Source organism: Panthera pardus, unplaced genomic scaffold (genome assembly GCF_024362965.1).
Source record: "Panthera pardus isolate Hobbes unplaced genomic scaffold, ASM2436296v1 HiC_scaffold_18, whole genome shotgun sequence".
NCBI lineage: Eukaryota > Metazoa > Chordata > Mammalia > Carnivora > Felidae > Panthera > Panthera pardus.
Window position 1 is genome coordinate 22778895 of NW_026526743.1, and position 25101 is coordinate 22803995.

The window sequence follows — 25101 nt, forward strand, 5'->3', positions numbered from 1 at the left end:
TATGACTTCATTCATATAATGACTTTAAGAGACAAAACAGATGGACATAAGGGAAGGGAAGCAAAAATAATATAAAAACAGGGAGGGGGACAAAACATAAGAGACTCTTAAATATGGAGAACAAGCGGGGTTATTCGAGGAGTTGTGGGCGGGGGGGGGGGGGTGGTGGGCTAAATGGTTAAGGGACATTAAGGAATCTACTCCTGAAATCATTGTTGCACTATACGCTAACTTGGATGTAAATTTAAAAAATAAATTAAATAGAATTAAAAAAATAAGATTAAACTCCTACCATGTGGAAAAAAGAAAAAAAAAGAAAGAATCATCTCAGAAAATGAGATACAAATCCATTTTAACTTTTGTCCACATGAGTAACACTGGCCTGGCACTAGAGTTGCCAGATTTTAGCAAATAAAAAAATACATAAAATAACCAGTTTAGTTTGAATTTCAGATAAAAATGAATAATGTTTTAGTATAAGTATGTCCCATGCAATATTTTGGACATGCATACTAAAAAATTATTTGTTGTTTATCTGAAAATTAAATTTAACTGAGCATCCTGTATTCTACCTGGCAGTCCTACTTGGTAGCACTTATTGAACAAGCTATTCTTTATCTCTTGACCTGCAATGGCATTTCTGTCTTTTTTCAGATTTACATACATGTGTGGATTCCTCTGTGTTCTCTATTCTGTTCCAGTGTCTATATATTTCTTAATTACAATAGCTTTATAGTAAGATTTTCTGTGACTGCTGAAGTCCCCTGATGATTCTTCTTATTCAGAATTATTGACTAGTGCCTTCAGACCTATGTTAGATAATTTTAGTAAAAATGGAAGTTTTTGCCATGTTCTTTATTAGGAGTGCTTGTCATTTGGCAAGTCATCTGGCAAGCCATTTGGCAAGCAGTCTTCTTGGTTGAGATATATAAATACATATCAGGCGAAGGACATGTCTATCTAGTCCTATTTAATTTTTAATATCAAGAATGAACATTAAAATTATTGAATCAAAAAAAATAGAATTACCATACAACCTAGCAATTCCATTTTTGAATATATACCTCAGTCAAAAGCAGAGAATTGAACAGATATTTTTTATACCCATGTTCACAACAGCCAAAAGGTAAAAACAACCAATGTGACCACTGACATAAGAACAGATAAACAAAATGTATATATATACAATAGAATATAATTCAACCTTAAAAAGGAAGGAAATTCTGATGCATTCTACAACATGGATGAATCCTAAAAACATTATGCTCAGTGAAATGAGCTAGTCACTAAAAGACAAATATTATGATTCTATTTATATCAGGTATCTAGAATAAACAAATTTCATAGACAGAAAAAGTAGAATATTGCTTACCGGGTGCTACTTGGGAGGGAGGAATGAGGAGTTACTGTTTATAATACAGAGTTTCAGTTTGGGAAAATGAAAAAGTTCTTGAGATGGATAGTGATTATGGTTAAACAACCACCATAAATACACTTAATACCACCAAACTGTACCTTTAAAAATGGCTAAAATGATAAACTTTATGTACATTTTACCACAATAAACAGATGGAAAGAAGGAAGAGAGGGAGAAAAGGTGAGGGAGAATGGGGGAAAAGGAGGGAAGTCAGTTGAGTGGGAGATAATCTTATTATTTATCATTATGATCAAAAAAGGAGTAGCTAAATAAATTATGTCATACCCATACAACGCTCTGCAGCCATTAACAAAGATAGCAAGATGTAAAAAAAAAAACATGCTACCATTTCAGTAGGTGTGTATATAATGGGTTAGGAATGCATAAGTCTTTAGATGCAAACACACAAAATGGTATGATCCTGGTAACAGTAATGTCTCCAAGTTAACCAAATGGATGCTAAGGGACAGGAGAAGGGATACTTATTTTTCAAAGAAATCCTTTAAATTTTGTGCCATCTCCAAATATAACCTTTTCAAAGAAATGAAGTCTCTCTCCAATTTCCCCCATACCTTCCTAGCCCTAAGTAACTACTAATAGAGTTTTTGTTTTATAAACTGCCTATTCTACATATTTCATGTAAGCGGAATCATATAATATGTAGTCTTTTGTAGCTTTTTTCATTTACCATATTGTTTTCAAGGCACATTTCTTTTTCTTGCCAAACAACATTCACATTTATCTATTCATTAGGTGACAGACATTTAGGTTGTTTACACTTTTTGGCTATTACGAATAATGCTACTAATATTCATGTACAAGTTTCGGTGCAGACACGTTTTTACTTTCTCTTGGGTATACTGCCTAGGCGTGGAAAAGAACTATATGGTAAACTCAATGTTTAACTTTATGAAAAATTCCAAACTGTTTTCCAAAGTGGCTACACCAATTTACATTCCCACCATTAACATATGAGGTTTGAGTTTTCCATATCCTCTCTAATACAAGTTATTGTCTGTCTTTTTAATTACAGCTTATTCTAGTTGGGATGAAATGGTATCCTTTTGTGATGTGGACTACTAATTCACTTTTGATAAAAGTACAAAGGCAACTGAATGAAGAAAGGATTTGCAACAAATGACGTTAGAACAACCGGACATCCATACGGAAAAATACTGAGACTTGAACCTCACACCTTGTACAGAAATTAACTTAAAATGGGTCACAGATGCAAGTATAAAATGTTCAACTATAAACATTTTATAGAAGAAAACAGAAAATCTTCATGAACTGAGATTAGGTAAAGCATTCTAGATATGACACCAAACACATCATCCATAAAAGAAACAAATAAACTAGATTTCAAAATTAAGAACTTTGCTCTGGAAATAAACTGTTATGAGAATAAAAAGACAACATGCATCCTGAGAAAAATATTTGCAAATCACATATTTAACCAACAACTTGTATCCAGAATATATGAAGAACTCTCAAAACTCAAGAGTAAGACAAAATACAACCAAACTTTTAAAAGTGAGCAAAAGACTTCAACAGGTCAAAGAGGATACGTAAATGACAGGTAAGTACATGAATCAATGCTCAACATCATTAGCCATTAGGGAAATACAAATTAAAACCACTTTACATCTGCTGAAATGGCTTAAATTTTTAAAACTAACACCAAATGCTGGTGAGGACACAAAGCTACTAGGGCTTTCATACCTGCTAGGACTGGGGGAATGTTACACAATACAGCTTCTCTGGAAAAGAGCTTGAAAGTTTCTTAAAAACTAAACACACACTCACCATATGACCTAGTAATCTAACTTGTAGGTGTTTTATCAACAGCAAAGAAATTTAACAGTAACACAAAGCACAAAGGTTCATGTCAGCTCTGTTCGTAATTCCAGAAAATGAAAGCAAACCAAATGTCCTCTAATGGATGAATAGAAAAACTGTGGTACGTGAATATAATGGAAAAATACTGAGCAGTAAAAAAGAATGACCTTTTCATACACAGTACAACTTAAGTGAGGCATTATGGTGAGTGAAAGAAGTCAATCTCAGAAGGTTACAACATCCTGGAAAAGGTAAAATTAATAGTAATAGATACAGATCAGTGATTGTCAGGTCTTACAAAGGTAGGGTGTGACCACAAAGGGAAAGCATGAGGGAGTTTGCCCTGACTGGTGTATCCTGTATCCTATATTCTGATAGTGGCAATGGTTAAATAAATCTTTACTTATGTCGTGATTCACGGAACAGTATACCAAACTAAAAGTCAATTTCACTCTAATAATCTTAAAATTTTTGAAAAAATTTTAAAAAGCTGATCATATTCATGTTAAATGGCAAAAATGCAAGATGTGAGCACAAAAGAATGGGACACTCTTAAAGATCATCTCCTTTAGAGACACCTCCTCTGAATCCTTTTGTAAGTCCATTCTTGTCCTTAATTTTGACTACTTTTTAAACATGCAGACCTCCCTCCACCTTCTCCAATTACCCTGTCAACAGTGAGGTAGGTGACTATGTGTTTAATTTGTTATATTTCTTCTTCCATAAGAAAAATAAAGTATCTTTTCTTAATAAATGTTAGATATCACAATATATCTAAACATTTTCTTTAGTTATTAAAATGAGTATAAAACTGTGTGAATAAAACAACTTTTCAGAATTTATAATAGGTTCTCAAATGTAATGTATAGGTATGTATTCTGAAAGTTATTTTTTATCAACACTGATCCCAAAAGTCATGTTTGGTCATTTCCCAAAAACATTTTTAACAATGGAAAATGATTTACCAAAACATGCTTCTCTATTCTAGAGCTCTATTCTACTAGAAGCATTCTCTCATTAATATATGAAGTCATAACTGATTTCTAAAGATTTCTTTGCTGAAATATCCATATGATAATCAAAATGAACAACGTTCAACAGACTATGAACTGATTTCATATCAGCAGAGCCACCCTAGTAAATAAGAATGCTTTCCCCACTAAGGAAGGCCTTTAAGAAAGAATTATGCTCATTCTTTTTCCTCTAATGTACATGACTTATTTTCATGAAGTAATGCCAAAAGAATTACCATTGCTAGAAATTATATACAGGCCTAACAATAAGATTCTGATTAGTGTCACAAAAGATCAAAATATGTTATCAATTATAAACTTATAGGAGTTGATTTGCAATTAGAGTATCCAAATATAGATCCCACAATTTCATTGAGTAAATGAGTCCTCTAACTAGTACTCACTCAAATGTATAGGAGAAATAATTTCAGCTTTAGAAAACTCAGCCGCTTTTTATCTATATGACCTCATTTATACAGAAGAATCCTCAAAAATTTATTTTCAGACACACATTTAACTAGAAGGTTAAAAAGCAGGTAGGGGTGATATTATACTATCAATTTAAGCTTTATAGAAATAAAAACATAGATATTAAATAAATCTAATTTTAAAATGCAACTACGCTAGAACTGAAGCCAAACCCATCCAATTACAACATGAGTATGTGCATATGTATACACCAACAAACAGTATCACAGACAAACAAAACTTAAAGAACCACCTCAATAAAATGAGGCAGAGGCCTCAAATCACTGAACAAGTATAAGGGCTCTGTTTTGGGTAGCAACTTCTCCACACCTGGACTCCTCTGTAAGATGAAAATATGACTTCTTCTAAACCAAAAAGCATGTTTAAAAATTGTTTCTACTTTTGCTAATAGGTATCTCTCTTAGTTCAACAAGAAAAGGAAATTCCTTCTGTGTACTGAAGAATTAAAAGCAAAAGTAAGTTTATGAAAGCACCTGAAACAAATTATAAAATGTAAAATGACCCCAAATCTTATGTCTTCCCAACTTCTACTCATAAAACCACATATTAACAACTTTTATACTTTGTAATTTCTGAAAACATACTAATGTGGGTGGGTTTTCCAACTCAGATGTTCCATTCTCCAGCTTACATTCTCAAATGTTGGTTCTACTCAAACTACCTACAGTTCAACGGAATCACAAATAGTCTGGACTAATACATCATGAACAATACTTTTAGTATCAGCTTGGCACTCTGTGAACTAATAAACATCCAGCAGGGATACATCATTTGTAACTGGTACATACGTTCTTTCCGATGCTCGACTAAGCCCACAGCCTGCTTTGCTGAGCACTTTGCAAACCAATTGTCCCCAAGTAAAACGGTGACTTCATTAGTATGGACAAGTTTTCCTGGCATGAAGGCAAAGGGGCCAAATGGTACCTATTGTTGAAAGAAAGGAGAGAGGGAGAGAGAGAGAGAGAGAGAGAGAGAGAGAGAGAGAGAAGATGGATGTGGGAGAGAGGAAGGGAGGCAAAAAAATTAAAAACACTAAAAAATACATTTTATGACACACTTAGCATTAAAAAGCTCTGTGCTGACACTAAGAAAAAATGTCAACTTCATAGAAATTTAACATTAAAGTTACACTAGGAAAACATATACAAAATTGCTTTAGTTTAATAAATCAATGTTAAAACAAGAAAAGCAATCTGCACATTTACATAAGCTTTCAGAGAAATTAGCACTGTCTCTGAATGTTTATACTTTGTGTTCATTCATAAATCTAAATGAAAGCAAACTAATAATGAAATATTAAGTTAATAAAGAATACCTCTGATTAAAAAAACTGAAAATTATTTCTAAAAAAATAACCATTTTTAAACAAAGCTGGAATTAACAAATAGCTTTAATGAGTCTACAAATTTTACAAAATAATTGGGCTAGTATAATAAAGAACAATACATTTACAAAACATTTGGGCTAGTGCAATTAAGAACAAAGTCTTCATGAAAAAGAAAATTCATGCAATGAAAGAATCTAATCCAGGGCTCACAAATAGATCACTATGTCGATACGAAGATCACTCAGACAAAAATCAGCAGTACCTTTTTATAAAAAATCAATGTTCTAGGATGTAATTCTGTGAATTATACAACATTATGGTCTATTCCTGCTCTGGCTACCAGGAAACGACTAAGTGCCATATTTCTGTCTTAATTACAGTTTTCTAACACAAGTAAATTTGCATACCAAATCTGTCAAATTTTGTTCTAACATTTATGCCATTTGTGTTACCAAAATGTGATAATTTAATATAAATCTGAAAAAAAAAGAAAAAAGTAAATACCAACTATTACAACAATTAGTGGATTGTTTTAAAGTAAAACAACTTCTCTTGCTATGGTAGTTACTTCAGATACTATTAGCTTGTCAATTTGTGAATCAGTATACATAAAGCAAAGAAACATCTTCTTACTTTACATAGTTAGTATCTTTATAAGAAACAGCATACTACTTTAAAAGCAACACACCAAACATACCATGATATTATAAGACAACTTATCAGGCAAGGTACTGAGTCTTTCTTGAAGGGCATTATAGTCATTATCTACCTTCTTCCTGTTGATGAAAAAATAGCAGACACTAAATGAACACACAAATTAACAATTCCTCGAGTAGACTACGTATCAAAAGACAAACTAATCAAAAACCCAATTTTAGCAATTTAAATATTAAAGTATTTTTTAATTTTAAAATCCTATGTTTATCAAGCTTAGCAGTGGCATTATTCAACCATACAGTTATCAAAGAATTAAGCCTTTCAAGGACTTTGGTTTTAGAACTAGAACACACGTCTTGAGAACACACGTAAGGTAGAAGATCATCTGAACTAAATAAAATATGTAAATAAAGGAGATACTACTGAGGAAGGGCCTGATGTTTAGAGGAAAGAGGGACTTACAATGAAGGAAGAAGGGATTTAATAAAACTTGAGGAAATAAGCTCTGGCTGCAGAGCAGAAAGCATGAACCCAAAATTCGACCAGATGCTTCAGTCCTCTGAAAACTTAAAGCTGAAAACTGTGTAATAACCCTTCAGTTATTCATACTAATGTGATTAAGGTGAGGGAGAATCAACCAGGAGCTAGAAAAAACTAGGCAGAGGTAATACAAATGTGGCTTTGGAGCCTGTTTCAGGTATATCAAGACAGAGCTACCTAATAAATTAATTTCAAACAACCAAAAGATATAGGAGCAGAGATGGTCATATGTTTCCACATTATGAACCCAGTTCTTACACCTGTTGGAAATGAACAGTCCTTCATGCAGATGCCTGTTTTCAAACCTTCTCTGAAAATTAGGTTTTCAAAGGGTTCCTTGCGAATATAGGCTGCAGGCTAAACCAGTGTGTGCACAGCAAAATTTTAAAGCAAAGGGGTGTTTTCAACTTACAAAAAAATAACAAAAACTCACCAATTCAGCAAGTAATTTTTAAAAACATGTACATATTGCCAAACTGAAATTAGAATAAATTGCAACATAGATAATCGCTCTCCAGATAATAAAAATGACTGCTCTAAAAACATCCTGGAATTGATTTCAGTTTACTCCTCCGTGCCCATAAAGCAAGAGGAGCATAATTAATAAAAATTATTTGGTCTGAAAAATATCAAGGAATTTCACTTATATATACTATGTTATTCATCCTAAAAATATTCCTATAGTAAATGTCACTCATCAACATTTTCCTTATTCAAAACAAGTAGAAGGAAGATGGGAAAACCACAATTTAAGAGAAATCAGATTGCCTTGATCAAAAGAGCAGCAAGCAATGAATTTATCCTAGGTCTTCTGACCTACATTCTTTCACGCGAGCTTTTTTATTTTCTAGTGTTCAAGTGCTTTTGTAAAATGTTCCCTCAAAATATTTTATAAACATAAAATGTCTTTATTCTATTTAAGGGGGGAAAAAATCATCCTTCTGGATAAGTTTTTATAAAAATAAAATGATTTAAAAAGGCTTCATGCCCAGGGCTACATACCAGAAAGAGCTTGGCTTTGAAGTCAGGCTAGGGGGTGAATCCAGCTCCAGTTAAGACTAACCCTAGTCTTAACATCTTCAGTGGTAAAAACCTGAATAATGCCTAACTATCTCTCAGGTTCAAGAGAAAGAAAAAGGGTTTAGCAATAACATCTATGTTGAGTATCCAATATCCTTCATGAGCTATCAAAAAACACCAATTTAAAAATTTTCAAGAAAGACTATTACCCACTAAGGTAAAATTCCATTGTGTTAAATTCATTCAATTTGATACAAAGAGCAGGACTTCTTGAAGGACAGTAGAGCTAAATGTTACCATTCAGGGGGCTTCTGGAGATACGGTTGGTGTGAGCAATAAATGGGATACTGTCTATAAAGAACTGATTTGGTACGATACCTGCACATAGTAAACACTCATTATTAAATCTAACAAACACTAACAGTTTGTATGTTTTAGATAAGTAATTCAGCAAATGCTCAAGGACTATACATCAGCTTAGATGTCTAAATGTTTCTGCGACTGCTAAAAAGCTAGTATTTAGGGGCGCCTGGGTGGCTCAGTCGGTTGAGCATCTGACTTGGTCAACTCAGGTCATGATCTCACGTAGTGGGTTCGAGTCCCACGTCAGTCTGTGCTGACAACTCAATGCAGCCTGGAGCCTCCTTTAAATTCTGTTGTCTCCCTCTCTCTCTGCTCCTCCTGCACAACGCTCACTCTTGTGCTCTCTTGCTTCTCAAAAATAAGTAAAATGTTTTTTTAAAAAATTTTTAAATAAATAAAAATAAAATAAAAAGTAAATAAAAATAAATACCTAAGATTAAAAAAAACTAAAGTTAGCATTCAGTATGTTTTATTTTAGTAACTACACCTGGAAAAAGGAGACTCCCTAAAACATCTCTTTTGTATATTAAAAGAAGAGTAGATTGAACCACTGACGAGATCCATGTCAATACTCCAAATCAAGTATGTTCAGTTTTAAACATATCACTGATTCTCTCTAGAACAAAGCTGTGGATATACTGGAGAACAGTTTAAGATCAGAGTTGCTATTTATAAATTCGGAGTTGTTTTCTAAAAATACAAAAACAAAAACAAAAAGAAAAGAAAAAATTTAAAATGCAGCCCATGCAGAATTATTTTCTGAAGGGAGGCAAGTAGGAGACAAGCAGTGTCCCTGGGAGAAATTATGGCTTGAGAAGCTCTTTCTCTAAAGGTCCCACTAGTAGAAATATCCAGGATCAAGCACTTTGGTCAAAGAGTTTGTCTATTCTACAAATAGTTCCTCTAACAGGGATTAAATAATCCCATTAAAGATCATAAAGCCTATGCAGCAGAAAATACAAGAATGAATCTAAGAACTATTGTGTTACAGAAGGTAAGTAGGGGATCTTTATTTGCACCAAAATTTGAAGAGTTTGTTTTTTCTATTTTACTACTTAGAAACACGTACTTTTTAGACACTGTAGTCATATTTAAATATGTATTCAGAAGAGGGAATTGCTTAATTTTTTTTCAAATGGAAATAAAGCACAGATATCATCAGAGATAAACCACTCAAGCCTACTTACTTATAATATATAGACCTGGAGGTCTTCATCATATCTGATACTTACAGATTAGTTTCAGGCTTCGATTCTTAACTTTTAAAAGTTATCTAATAAAGAAGATTTAATTTACAACAGATATCCTCCTGCAATTTTCCTTATAGAAAATAAGAATTCAGGGTGCCTAGCTGGTTCAGTCAGTAGAGCATGTGACTCTTGATCACATGTAAATTCAAGCCCCATGTTGGGTATAGAGATTACCTAAAAATCTTTTTTTTTTTTTAATTTTTTTTTTTTTAACGTTTATTTATGTTTGAGACAGAGAGACACACAGCATGAACAGGGGAGGGGCAGAGAGAGAGGGAGACACAGAATCTGAAACAGGCTCCAGGCTCTGAGCGGTCAGCACAGAGCCCGACGCAGGGCTCAAACTCACAGACCGTGAGATCATGACCTGAGCCGAAGTCGGACACTTAACCGACCGAGCCACCTAGGCGCCCCACCTAAAAATCTTTTAAAAAGTTAAGAACTAAAGCACTGCACTAAGTCATATGTAAGAAACTTTACAATCTTCTTCTGAATCTTGCTAATCATGTGCTATACGCCTTGAAAAGCACCTTTTGTTTTAAAAAGCAGAAGCAAAGAAGGACATAGCACAACTACAAATTAGCTTTAACCTTAAGGATGAATCAGGATAAATCCCATAAGAAACACCTTATTTTCATAAAACTGTGAAAAGTATGAGAGCAAGTTAAATGATGTGAATGCTCAAGTATTTACAGGTGAAGTACACTGACTTATTTTGAAATGCATCAGGGAAAAAGGGATTAACGGCTTGAGATAAGGATAGGTATATGATCAAGGTTCACCTACACAATTCTTTCAACTTTTCTGTATGTTTGAAGATTTTCATAATAAAATATTAAAAAGGAGATGGAGGTAATATGAGAGTGAGTCCATATTTTTAATCTTCTTCTTAAATGCAACTGACAAATCTTTGTAAAAGTTCTATATTCCTTGTTTGAGGGAAGAAGAAAGTCTCCAATCCAACATTCATCTTTATATAATAAAAAAGGAAATAAAATTTAAATAACTGATTGAAATAAGATTTTGCTAATTTCAACTAAAAGTAGTAAGCTGGAATAGGCAGAAATAGTGACATTAAGCCTGTAGGGTTTTTTGGGTTTTTTTAAATCTCCATTCTCTCTCCTTTACCTAATGTCCTAAACATAAAAAGCAGGAAACATCAAATGATTATTTGGGGGGGGTGGCTGGAAGGAAAAGGGCTTTACATTCATATTAATATCTGGATTAATCTGGGACAGAGTTATTTTAAGTTTTTAATTTAAGAAATTATAAAACCCAAAGATTCTGGAATCTAAGTAACTATATAATCTTATTTAGAAATGATTTTTAGTCCATCATACCCACATTAGAACTTCCTGTTAAGAATTCAAGAAAATCTTTGTTTTAATTCATTTCACCATTTATTGAGTTTCTCCTCTGCTACCAAGCCTTATGCCATATGCTGCAGGGATCATCACTCAAATATAACATGCCTTGTTTTATTTCTTTGCATTGCTTCTTTGTTAAAAACCCACTAGCTTGAGGGATGCCTGGGCTTCTATCTCTAAAATTAAGAAAATACAGGCACAGATTATATACAGGTAAAGAGGAAAGTCTTCTTATTACTAAAGAAAGGAATGATAATGATTTTTTTTCAAAGTATTCTCTTAAAAAGTCTAAATAAATTGTTAAGGTTATATTAAACAATGAAAACATTCTTGAAAGAAGGATTTACATTGTAAAGGATCTACAATTTGGGTGAGAAGGGAGACACATTAAAGATTAAAATGTATCTGTGTTAAATTTCTATTACTTTTTGTTAAATGGTTAAGGCAAAATACCATTAAATGAAATCTACAACAAAATTCAGGCAATATGGTGGCATACTCCTTTTTCTCTACTCTTTATACCTAGGAAATTTATGCTACCAGAAGACACTGATGAAATATTCCATGTTCTTTATACTTATGAATCCATCAAAAAACTTTATTAGAAACAGATACAAAAATGAACCTAAATATAAATACTTCTAATTTTTCTAAAGTTAACAAAAGAAAATTATCCAAGAGAGACAGATGCAGCTAACATTCTGCTAGATTTCCTCAATTTAACGTCTCAACAATAAGACAACAGAGTATGATGGATTATACACAGCAAAGCTGGGACTAAGGAAATTGTTTCGAGTGTTCTACCAACAAATATGTACATGTGACTTCAGACTTGTCAGTTATCATGGGTACCTGTTTCTTCATTCATTAGTGTTCTTTCACTCTAAGAATAAAATGAGATGCAAATGTGAAGAACATTTAAAAATTACACAAAAACACATCACTCTAAGTGTGAAAGAAATGCCCCAAAGTGCTTCCTAGTTCAGTTAGCTTTGGGTGATGAGTATAGATAATTTTAATTTTGTTTATTTTGCAAGTTTTTTACAACTGATACATATTTCTGTACCAAATCAGAAAAAAGCCTTTCAGAAAAAATGAATTTAGCTATAAGTTTATAACTCACTTAAGCTCTGAATGTTTGTGCCATTCTGGATTCTAATTTATAGGTTTTGTCATTTTGTTTTCAACTTTCTATGCTTTATTTCTAAAGTATATTTCAGAAAAAAGAAAACTTTTTGTATGTTGTTTTCCTAGAGCAGTGGTTCACAGCCATTTAAGGTCACTGATACCTATGAGAAACTGATAAAAACACTAGATTCTTGGGGCGCCTGGGTGGCTCAGTCGGTTGAGCGTCCGACTTTGGCTCAGGTCATGATCTCGTGGTCCATTGAGTTCAAATCCGGTGTTGGGCTCTGTGCTGACAGCTCAGAGCCTGGAGTCTGTGTCTCCCTCTCTCTCTGCCCCTCCCCCGTTTGTGCGCACGAGTGCATGCTCTCTCAAAAATAAACATTAAAAAAATTTAAAAATAAAATAAAATGATTAAAAACCCCACTAGATTCTTTCCTGATAGAATAAAAGGCCCTATAATCTGCATATAATTTCAGTAGAAGCCACTCATAAATCCCTTGAGGTCATAATTTTTTTTAAGAGGTCTTGTAACAGAAAAAAAGAGCAATCCTGTTTTTAAATATGTAAAATTCTCAAAAGTATCTTTAACTCAGTTAATTTAAATAAAAACAGGAAAACCACTGCCAATGTAGTCAAGTTCGATATAAATTAGTAAAAATATTAAACTGTACTCATGCCTCAATCTTTTTACTGCCTACATTTTCCTTAGTCACCGTCAAGTACCTTTAGTGTATCAGAATTTAGACTTTTGTACCTCAAAAAGGAACAAGACTCTGGATTATCACTGAGTGCTCTGCCTCTTGGTCAAGCACTGTTGTTGTCATATTCACACCTTTATCCCCACATGGTACTCTTCAGTGCTTAAAAGTTTTATTGTATATTGTCTTATAAAAAAATAAATTAACATGAATAGAACGCAAGGAGATGTAGCTGTCAAACAATACAGTTAAGAAGAGGATTTGAAAAGTCATTATGTATGCCAAATCAAATTGAGATGTAGCATCAATCAGAGTCACCGGATTTAAGGTGATGTGGGAAACTGTGAGCCAAACAATGTATATATGAACACCGTGAATAATACATAATCAAAGACTATGTTATAAATGACAAGATGTACTTAGGGATTTTTGTAAAATCCCTTAAAAAATTCCCTTTTATTTAAAAAAAAAAAAAAAAAAACTCCCCTATAAAAAAAATCCTCTATAATGCATTATTTTCCATTTTATTTTCAGAAAACCATCAAGCATTAAACTACTGTGGCTCTTACAAAAATGATACAAAGGCTAGGGGACTACTAGAAGTAACAAATTCTAACAGCAATTTAAAAACCATTAACTTTTTTAAAAAACAAAAGCATTTACAGTTTGACCTTGGTGACATAAATACACATACAGAATTAAGAAGCTGAAGCAAATAAAACAAAATGTTTTAAAAAGAGGGAGAATTAGTTTCTCTTTAGAATTATGAGTAAATTTATCACTATTCTATTCTTATTTCAACCTTTCTATATATGTGTATTCATTTTATACTCAGGACAAAAAATTAAAAACCTAATTCAGATTCTGCTTTTAAAAATATTATCCTAGGGGTGCCTGGGTGGCTCAGTCGGTTAAACGGCCGACTTCGGCTCAGGTCATGATCTCGCGGTCTGTGAGTTCAAGCCCCGTGTCAGGCTCTGTGCTGACAGCTCAGAGCCTGGAGCCTGCTTCGGATTCTGTGTCTCCCTGTCTCTGTGCCCCTCCCCTGATCATGCTCTGTCTCTCTCTGTCTCAAAAATAAATAAACGTTAAAAAAAAAAAAATTTTTTTTAATGAAAATATCATCCTTAAAACATTCAATTTGGGGGTGCCTGAGTGGCTCAGTTGGTTGAGCATCTGACTTCAGCTCAGGCCATGATCTCACCACAGCTGGTGGGTTCAAGCCCTGCGTTGAGCTCTGTGCTAACAGCTCAGAGCCTGGAGCCTGAAGCCTAAAGCCTGCTTCAGATTCTGTGTCTCCCTCTCTCTGCCCCTTTCCTGCTCATGCTCTGTCACTCTCTCTCAAAAATACACTTAAAAAAAAAATTAATAAAAAAAAAAAAACATTCAATTTGAATCTTTTTTTTTTGCAACTTAATTTGTTTTGAAACATCACACGCAGAAATTCCAAAACTTACTTAACGTCCACATTCAGTACTAAGATACCATACCATTAAAAAAACAAAAAACAAAACAAAAAAAAAACTATGCAGGAACTTAAGAGTGGCCAAGAAAGGGATTACTATATATGATTCCTCCCTCTGTCCTTGTCCCTAAGGACACTTTGTTAAATAACTACAGAGATTCCAACAACAAACAACAGAAGCACGGAAAATCTTCAGAAGTTTGAAAGTTGCTCCCTGCTCTACCGGGGGTGAGGATGGGAGTAGGGAAGACACATGAAAATGAAAAAGCCCAACGAGAAGGCCCTATACAAAATAGTGACTAAAAACTTTTGGTCAGTAAAATGGGAACTATGAAAAACATGGTTTTGAAATTTACCTGACACTGAAAAATGAAGTCATCACCATGAATAAATTTAAAGTTTTAAATGCATGCAAATCAATATTTCATAGATTATGCATAATAAAATAAAACAAGTTTTATATAAGTAGATGAAGTCAAGTCAGGAAAGCACTGTTTCAGGTAATTCATGAGAAATATACCACAGACTACATAGCACTGTTATGAACTGTTATGATGAAATAGCTCGGTGCTTCTGTGGGGCAAAGAATCCCTAAAAACCTCAGACAGAGATAGATATACACATCCATCCATCCACACCGCCTGACTCGAAAGAGGAATCCCAAAAAAAACAAAAACAAAAAACAAATCTTCATCTGTGTTTTTAACCATTTAGGTATGCTTTCTGGTTATTTCCTACTATATACTTTGACTATAGACCGTACTAGAAACTAGTTACCCAACAGTATTTTTTCCTTTGAAAAAAATAACAAATGCCAAGTATTTGCTTTAGAATCCCTCTCTCAAAATTCTTATGATGAGCACTGGGTGTCACACGTAAGTGTTGAATCACTAGACTGTACACCTGAAACTAATTATCACACTGTATGTTAACTAACTGGAGTTTATATAAAAATTTAAAAATAAAATAAATAAAATTCGCATGCTCAAGTGTTTCAGCATTTGTATGCCCATATTTAAATCTATTCTTTCCAAAATTAAATATTTGAACAACATAAAATGCCTTTTTCTGTATTTTCATTTAAGTCTGCTTCAAGTAATTTTGTAGGTATCTTTACTACTTAAAACTCTCTTAACATGATTTAAAGGAAGCATGACAGTGAAGTGTTCACAATTCATATGCATCCAATTTATGGTTACAAACAATGCCTAACAGACATATGATGTGTATGTATGTGCCAGGCATCACATGCCATATTTCACTAAATTCTCACAAGTCAACACAAGTAATGGAACTTTTTTCTTGTGGGACATATTCAATACAAGTAAATACCTATGCTGCATTAAAAATAACCATAAATTCTTCACTCCTCCCACCAACTGGAGCCTATTTCCCACCTTCTGAATCCAGGCTGTGAGTTCCTTTGACCAATGGGATATGGCCTGGCAGCTTCCATTCTTGCTGCCCTGAGATCATCATGTAAAGCGAACCAGATAGAAGAGCACGTGGAGAGAGAGGCCCAGCTAACAACCAGCACTAGCCGCCAAACTTGTGGCCTATGGGTGAGGCCATTTTGGACAACTCAGCTGACGCAGCCACCAAAAGGCTGCAACCACACAAGTGAGCCCAAACAAGAGTAGCAGAAGGACAAAACAGGTAAGTCAAGCCCAATATGTACATCCACAGAATCATATACAAACAAATGGTCGTAGTTTTAAGCCACTAAGTTTTGGAGTAATTTTATTAAGGAATAATAAATATGGACTTAACAGCTTGGGAAGAATATATTTTGAGTTGTAAAGCCATACTCTTAATAATATCATCATTTATTTTTTAAAAAATCAGTACCAAAACTTATTTGGTAACTCTAAAAATTAGACCTTTAAAAAACAATGAAATTTATGGAAATGAAATAAAGAATAAGAGTTAACTAATAATTGAGAATGAACTCCAAGGTATAGAATCAAATGAACAGTATACAGTCTGATTTCATTTTTGCCAAAAAGGGCGGGAGAACAATATATAAAAACGTGGATGAATACACATGCACACATATACCTACATACATATACACACACATATATCCTTTATGAAAACTGTTTCTGAAAAGGTTTGCAAGAAACTGCCAAAAACAGTTGTTTACAAAGATAAATGAGAATTGGGGGATAAGGGCAGGAGAAAAACTACACACCATTTACACTCTTAGAACTTCCTAAATTTTGAACTATATAAATATACTGACAAATTTAAAAAATTTTAGTTTAAATTTTTAAAAGCTTTATGTCTTAAAGATATATACTGTATTTCTAGATGGAATACATTTTCAGATTCATTTCAAAATAGTTGGGGGTGGGGAGAGGGTAGGATAAGCTGTTTAAATGCAAACACTCAAATGACACCATGAGTTGATCATTACTGAGGCTGAGTGATGAGTACAAGTGGATTCACAATACTACTGTCGTCTTTTGTCTGAAATTCTTCCAAATAAAAAGTTATCTAAAACATTAATGTAAAGCTTTAATAACACTGCTTAGAAAGCCATCTCTCCATCATGATAAAAGAAGATAATGGCATGAATACAAAATATTCAGGAATATTTACAAAGCTTTGACAGGTTTTTTTGTTTTCTTTATTCATCTGACAATTAAATTTCCAAAAAAGATTTCAGAGCTACTATTAATATTTATTGAGAGCCAGTCTGGGTGTTCTACAGACATTATCTCACTCGATCTTCAAGTTAAGTAGTATCGTAGTCACTTTACAAGGAGAAAACCAAGAATCTTAGTAATTCACCCAAGGTTACAGTTAGTAAATGACAGGATTCAAATGCAAGTCTGAGACTCTGAATCCCATGCTCTTTAGGGAAGAATTAAAAAGATAAAAAATTACAGATAATCTATAAACAGAATAATCAGGCCCTGGTGCATTAAACAGTAGAAAGTATATCCATATTTTAATGAGAAAATAGTGTGTGGGTTTTAAAAAACCTTATTTCTGGAGTTAAGTAAAATGTATTTTAAGAAAAAAAAGTTGTACTTAAATTTTTTTAATCTTCACTAAGTTGTAAACCACTGTTAGCTGTAAAAGTGTTGCACAAATTCTCAACTATTAGGCTTAAACATTTCCTCACTATCTGTTATTAACTAAACAAATACTACAAATGTTTCTAGTTCACCAAAGTTCTGCAGTTTGAATTAATTTCCTGGAAGAGATTTCTTTTTTTTTTTTTTTTGGGGGGGGGGGGGGGCATATCCTGTCTGCCCCAGGCCATTTTTACCCCTACACTTCTACAAATATTTTTACTTCCTGTCCTACATTTAAAAAAAAATAATAATAAGATTACTTTTGAAGCCTAGAATATTCATTACTTTTCCCTTAAATAATGCTTTAAAACTGCACAAAAAGTATAAACATCACTAGCATCAGAAAGCATTTTTTAAAAATCATGTATTTTGTTTTTCCTTATTATGTATATATATTATGTATCCCATGAAGAAGGGGGGAGCTTAACTATATGAATTGTATTTTAGACTAGGCTAAAGCCAAGGGCTAAAGAAAACTGAAAAGCAACATGCTTTTAGAAGCAGTTATAAGACACCCTTAAGAATGGTTCCAGCTTCTGTTCCTGCTTCCTAGCTCTCTGCAAATAGCCCAAAATTATTGTGATTTCCCTGTATAGTGTCTGACTATGAATTCTTCCATGGCAGGGTCGTTCAATTCCAAACAGCAACACAATACTGGCATATGGTAGGAACTCAATCACTGTTTGTGGAATTAACAGAATAAAAATATCATGAGAATGCCACAATGCTCCCAAATAGCTATTTCCTGGCTTTCAGAGGAATAGAGACTTTGGTTTCAGTTTTTTTAAATTGCTGAGTTCACTGGCCATTTACATTCTAGCAGTATCAGATCCTCATTAAAAACAAACAGAAAAGTCTGTTTCCCGAGCCATATTAGAAATGATAGAGGAAAAATCAAATTTTAACTAGAAAATTTATTTAAAATTTTTAACATATAAATAAGGTACTATACACTACTTTAAGATATGTGTAGATAAATATCTAAGCTTCTGTAGTTGGGAAAGCTTTGGAAAACTGGCAACTGAAATTGAGAGTCACATGAAGATGTTCTGAATTAAATATCACATTTCTGTCTGTGTTTACCAGGGCTGGGCACTGCTACAGTACTTGCAAACTAAAATGTTATATATAGCATTTATCATTTATAATGTTATATATTTGGTCTTCACTTACTCAAACATTTATTAAGTGCCTATAATATGCCAAACACAGTAGGAGGTGCTGTGGATTACAAAAAAAAAAAAAAGAAAGAAAATATGTCCCTTGGCCTCAAAGGATTTTCAGTCTAACAGGGAAAGAATCTTGCAAAGCAAACCAGAAGCAAGTTATTCACACATTTCCATCAGTCAATTAGTATCTGTTCTGAGTGAATCCAATCTCTCACTGATTTCCTGAATTCCTTACCAAACCAATAGAGAGAAGTCCACATGAATAAAATTTCCCCGGAATTATTTGTAAAATGAATCTCTTTGGCCAAATTAGTGGGGGTTGGGGGAAAATGATTAATCTTTGGCCAACTACTTACATTTCAAGTTCCAACCTGGACTGAATGTGTAATGAAAAGCGAACGTCCATCATGGAAATGTTGACAGACTTACACTACAGTAGATGCAACTACAACACTGCATTTATTGAAAATTATGAAGTCCCTGAATTTTTATTTATAAAGTGGATATTATTAGTTTTAGATTATTTTCTGCACGCCAATAGTCAGAATTTAATAAGATGATGTGTACAGATTGCACCGATTTTCACTCTTATCCACTGCTTGCAGCCTATGTGCATTTAAACCAAAAAACATTTGATATATACTAACTATAAATTATTTCCTTGGAGATCTCTCAGGCATGAAGAAAAAGCCTCTTAAAATAAATTTAAAATATTATATGCTTGATGGTGTATAACCAAAGGTTTAATCTCACCACTAAAGGGGCAGTTACCATGATTTTGCAATAACCCTGCAGACAATAATCAAGACAGCTCCTGTTGTTCTCTCAGTAAAATCTTCGTAAACACAGCATGGATATATTGTAATTTGAATCTGTAGGATCAACAGCTATATCTCATGACAACTCATAATATAAGATTTTATTCACCATTAAATTGAGCTTTTTCCTCAGAAGACTTAGGAAAGTGTGTTATTTACCAAGCATTGTCCTATTAACTAAAGATTAGCACATTAAAATAGGTAAAAAAGTGCAGTCCATAAAGAAAGCTCTGGGATGTAGGCAATTAATTAGATTTTTCAAACTTCAGGGAAATGTGGATATTTCCATCATTATTTTAAAACAACTGATTCCAATCATTATTCTACTACAAATATAAGAATATTCCCCAAATAGAGTGCTCTGTGATAACGCATGTTCAAAAATGTCTCAGTCTCTATCTCATAATGATATTAATACTATGCTAGTTTGAAAAAAAGGAAAGGAAAAAAGGCAATTAGAATAAACACAAATGGTGACACAATTTCAGGAAATCAGGGAATACGTAATTCAGTAAACAGTGAAGGACAATATAAATTAGTATCAAAAGCATTCAAAATGGAGATTACTAGAAGAATTCAATTATGGGTTGCAAAAAAATAACACACACTTTATTTAAATACAAACAGATGACCCCATCAGTATTTCAGAAATAATATAAAACCATCTTTCACTCACCAATGCTGGATTTTCTCTTGGCAGTTAGTGACCACCTGTCATGAAAACAGATAACTACTCATGAAAAAACAGGGCTATACACAAAGCTACAAAATCAGTGTATCAGAAAACTAGAACAGTGGCTTTACAGATTTAATAGCATCTCGGTATACATTTTTATTTGTCAAATGCACAGAGATGTGACTGTTAGTTTTTAAGCAGCACACTTTATCATAACCCCTAATGCAGGCTGATAACTGCAGAACAAATTACAGCCTTCCGATTCATACTTTGCTACAAAACCCGCTTCATAACTATTAGGTGACATATGATATAAGATAACTAGTATTTTGTACAATCTACAGACCTGCTTTCAACGTTACATATTTTGTAGAATACGCAAATGTTATAAATAACAAAAAACCAATGTAACATCCACGTTTCATCACTAAAAAAAAAAAAAAGACAGTAGTAAAAATATTTTATTTTGTCACTATATCTCCAAATGTTTTAACCTGTAATTTTTATTCTGATGCATTAAAAATGAGTTCAGGGATATTTTTCTACTAACATTTTTGAGAAGAAATACTTGGGATAAAGAGATGCTCTGAACAGCCCATTTGTTCCCTCAGTGAATTGATAAAATTTTAGGCACTTAATGGCCAGTTTAAACTATGTTTATAATGTTAAAACAATAAAATTAAGAACAAGAGTTATTTGCTTTTCTTAAAGATATTTCAGCAGATTCTCAAAATACTGGGGGGGGGGGGGGCAGTGTGGAGGGAACAATGCTAACCAATGAGGAAAAACAAACACTTGAATGGCAATTTAAAAATAATACCCTTTTCAAAGATTACTAATTGTTTTCAATTTACCCATTAATAAAAATTTTAAACAATAATCTCAAATACTGTAGCACCATTTTAGAGACAGAGAAACTAAGGGATACAAGCCAAAATGCTCAATACAAGGCCATGTAAAAAAGACAGCAGTTATTATCTCGTTTGAAACACATTGCTTTAGTTCACTATTCTAAACACCAATATTCTCTCTTGTCTCTCTTGCTCAATGTTTCTACCCCAAAATCACAAGACTTTGGCGGGGGGGGGGGGGGGGGGCTGTCACTAAATTCCTATTATAACATTTAATTCCTGAAATAAATGTCCCCTTTTGGTACATTTTAAATACTAAGGCAGCAATCCTGTACCAAAATACATGCTGTAATCAGATACCCAGCCATACTACACATTAACTCAGCATAAAAAGTCCATCTTAGAATGAAGATCTCTCAGTAAGTATCAATCACATAGCAACACTTAATAACAGTGGTAATATATAACAGAGTACTGACTTTACATCTGGAAGAGCCAGGCTAAAACTACATCAATCCATTTCACTGTTTCTGATTTGGCAGTAATTATAAAATAGACAAACAGAATTAAATGTAAATTGAAAAAGAAAAAAATCTTCATGAAATCCTTTTCATAAAGTTCCTCTTTAACAACCCCATTAAAAGATGAGACCCAAAAAACAGTCAGGATGCTTTCCAATCCCAATGCATGTGTTTCCAAGCATGAAGTGAGCCAAAAGCACAAAAAGAAAAGCCCTGCAAACCATAAGAGCAGAATGTTCATTAACCTCTACATGATAATCCTTTCGTAGCTGCATATTAACTAGTTACATATTCATAATCATTTACATTATTTAAAGGACCTTCGATGAAATTTTCTAAGCAATATCCATTAGTGACAGTGTTAAAGGTTACAGAAGATAGTCTACTTAATGTTTCCAGGAAGCCTTTTTAATTAGTAAATATGTAAATTTGGCACATATGCTTTTTATGTTTAAAAAACAAGTCCCTAGCAGAATGGCATGTGTTCTTGCCATCACCCCTGACAGTCTAGTCTCCACTTTGTTTTAGCTCTCTTTTCCCCACCCCACAATCACCTCACCCTCTCTTTCCTAAAGTCTCCCCAAGAACAGATATTCTAGGATAAAACAACAAAAATCCACTTCAAAATTTATGAGAGAAATTTTCACTGCCAAAATAGTCTTAAAGTCTTTATCAGTTACATATGGGGTTTAAGACAACAGAGACTTCAGTTAGGCACTAATCAAAGGTACAGGCTCTTTATTTTGAGAGTCAGATAAATATAGGAAAAGGTGAGAGAGGCAGGTATGAAAATACATAGACAGCCTTCTGACAGGACTACAAGTTATCTTTGTTTACATGATTTATAGCCCACTTACTTCCTAACACCATTGGGTTCCTAAAACCCAAGCAGTTGTATTGATATTTTGAGAGATCTTTCTAGTTTTCTTCTCTTTTACAGCACATTTTTCAAAAGAAAATTATTAGTAAATTCCAACGCTTTAGACACCAAGGAAAATTTTAGAAGAAAGAAAAATCTGATGATTCAAAGTTGAATCTGCATGGGTTAAAAAAAAAAAAAAACAACTAATTTTTCTGTTAAGTTAAATAAATCCAAATAATCTTACTACTTTTGAAAATAGACTCATATTAATTCAAGTATTAAATAAATAAAATTGACCTGCTTCTATAAAAACTCTTGAAAAATAAAGCAAAACAACAAAAACCATTTCATTACTTTGTTGTCCTTCACAAAATCTTTTTTAAATAAGATGCCTATCAAGCAACAATAGTTTAAGTTAAACCTACCAAAACATGTAACTACTATTCCTGAAGAAAATAATCTTATTGAACCATTTTTATAAAAAGAATTAGTTAATAGGCTTCAACTATTAAAACAATTGACCTAGTAAATACTTTAATGTGATATAATTGCACTTAAAGCCAGAAATTTATAAAGAAAATATGTGCTTATGTAGTAGTACAGCACTAAATCCACAGTAAAGACTATAGTCCATAAAAGAGTATGAGGTGATTTACCACTTTTTAAGATACATTCCATCATTAGGAGTCTTTACCAACAATCCAGTAGTTAAAAAGTCACACAGTACACTTAATAATTCAAAACTGCCCTTACCCTAAGAGTACTAACAGTGGTATAGGCCAAGACTTCATATGATGACAATGGAGCTGTAACAGTTCAATAAGGTAGGTTTTAACTTCTTAAAGAGAGGAAACCGGTGTTCAAAATTGAAGTATGTTACCCAATATTATACAACTACCCAGGAACTGGTAAGAGATAAAATCACTTTTAGAAACAGGTCTATCTAACCAGGACTATCTAATGTCAAAGCCCATACTCACTGGATTGGACCACTTCCAACCATCATTCATCTTACTGGGTAACAGAAGAAAAGCAGCTGTTTTGGGGAGTTTTTTCAAGAAAGAGAGAGAGAGAACACGAACACGCACAGGCAGAAGGAGGGGCAGAGGGAAGGAGGGAGGAAAGGGGGGAGGGAGGAAAGGGGGGAGGGAGGAGAGGAGAGAGGAAGAGAGGAAGAGAGGGAGAGAGGGAGAGAGGGAGAGAGGGAGAGAGGGAGGGAGGGAGAGAGAATCTTAAGCAGGCTCCACACCAAGTGCAGAACCCCGTGTGAGGCTCAATCTCAAGACTGAGATCATGACCTGAACTAAAATCAACAGATGCTTAAGAGACTGAGCCATCCAGGCACCCCTATGGTCTTTCTTAAAGCACTGACTGCTGCTGCTACTACTTCTCCACTTCATCCACAAACCCACATGCACACACAAAGAAGACCTTGCCAATGTTGGTAAAAGCAAATAAGCTTAAATTCACCAACTGGCTAATAAAAACCCTCATTTCTTCCAATGCCTCATATAGCATCTGACCCTGGTCAGGTCAAGTGACTATAAAAAACAGATTTCCCAAGCTCCATTTACTTGTATGTGTTGGGGGGGGGGGGGGGGGGGAGACACTAGCCCCATAATTACTATCACATCTCATCATATTTTTAAGGCATTTGTAACTGAGTTAGATGTCCAGGATGACAATGGTAGAAGCCAACCCAACAACCTCTTTTTCTTTGTATCAGTGTCCAGCTAACACACATGCACGTTCTGTTATATAGGGTTAAAATAACATTTGATAAATTTTAAAGTCAATAAAGTATATGGAATATAGGAATAATAATGCCTTTACTGTTCTTCCTCAGAAGTCACTTTCTTAAAACTATTTTTGAAAGGAGGGAATGAATTATTTAACATGTATTAAGATCTCCATTACTTATTTCCATTTGTGCTATTTATTTTGTTAAGAGACCACAAGGGGGCATCAACCTATGAGTTTTCTCTGTTAAATACAGCACCACATTAAAACTAGACTGGAACAGAAAGCCTAAAAGGGTAAGCCTGCCTAAGTCTCAAGTGATACTTCTATCAAAAATGCTCCACTTCACTTCTAAAACCTTTCTAACTGTATTTCGATTTCAAATTCCCCATGTCATGGGTTCATATACAGAAAAATAATCTGAGGACTGTATTAATCAGAGCTGTCTAAATTTAGTTTGCTTCTCTTGCTGGACTGTCTTCAGAGAGATTGTACAATTTTGTGTTTTAGAGTTGCTGAGTCAAAAAGGAAAAAGTAACAGTGGTGGCTAAAACCAATGGATACTACACATACACTGTTATCTGACAATTACTTTAAAAAGTTGAAAATAATTTCTTAAAAGACATATTATCAGTTAATTACAAGAATGTATAAATGCCATTAGCAAAAATGAACAAGGTGTGTACTTCAACAAAATTAGCAAACTACTACAGGTCTTGTTATTAAGACTCTTTGCAAAGAAGGGAGAAATTGACCACAGGTTCCTAAAAGAAAAATTGCAATAAACAGTAATAAACTGCAATAAACT

General features: G+C 33.6%; 1 protein-coding gene across 2 annotated transcripts in view; it reads right to left on the minus strand.

Moving 5' to 3' along the window:
- URI1 (URI1 prefoldin like chaperone) overlaps positions 1-25101 on the minus strand; it is an 82626-nt gene that overhangs the window by 32455 nt on the left and 25070 nt on the right. For both annotated transcript variants that reach the window (XM_019423299.2, XM_019423297.2), the window contains exons 2-4: positions 20320-20354; positions 6783-6861; positions 5547-5682 (exon numbers count right to left, since the gene is read on the minus strand). In XM_019423299.2, coding sequence (XP_019278844.1) covers positions 5547-5682; positions 6783-6861; positions 20320-20354 — 250 coding nt within the window. The remainder of the gene's footprint in view (positions 1-5546; positions 5683-6782; positions 6862-20319; positions 20355-25101) is intronic.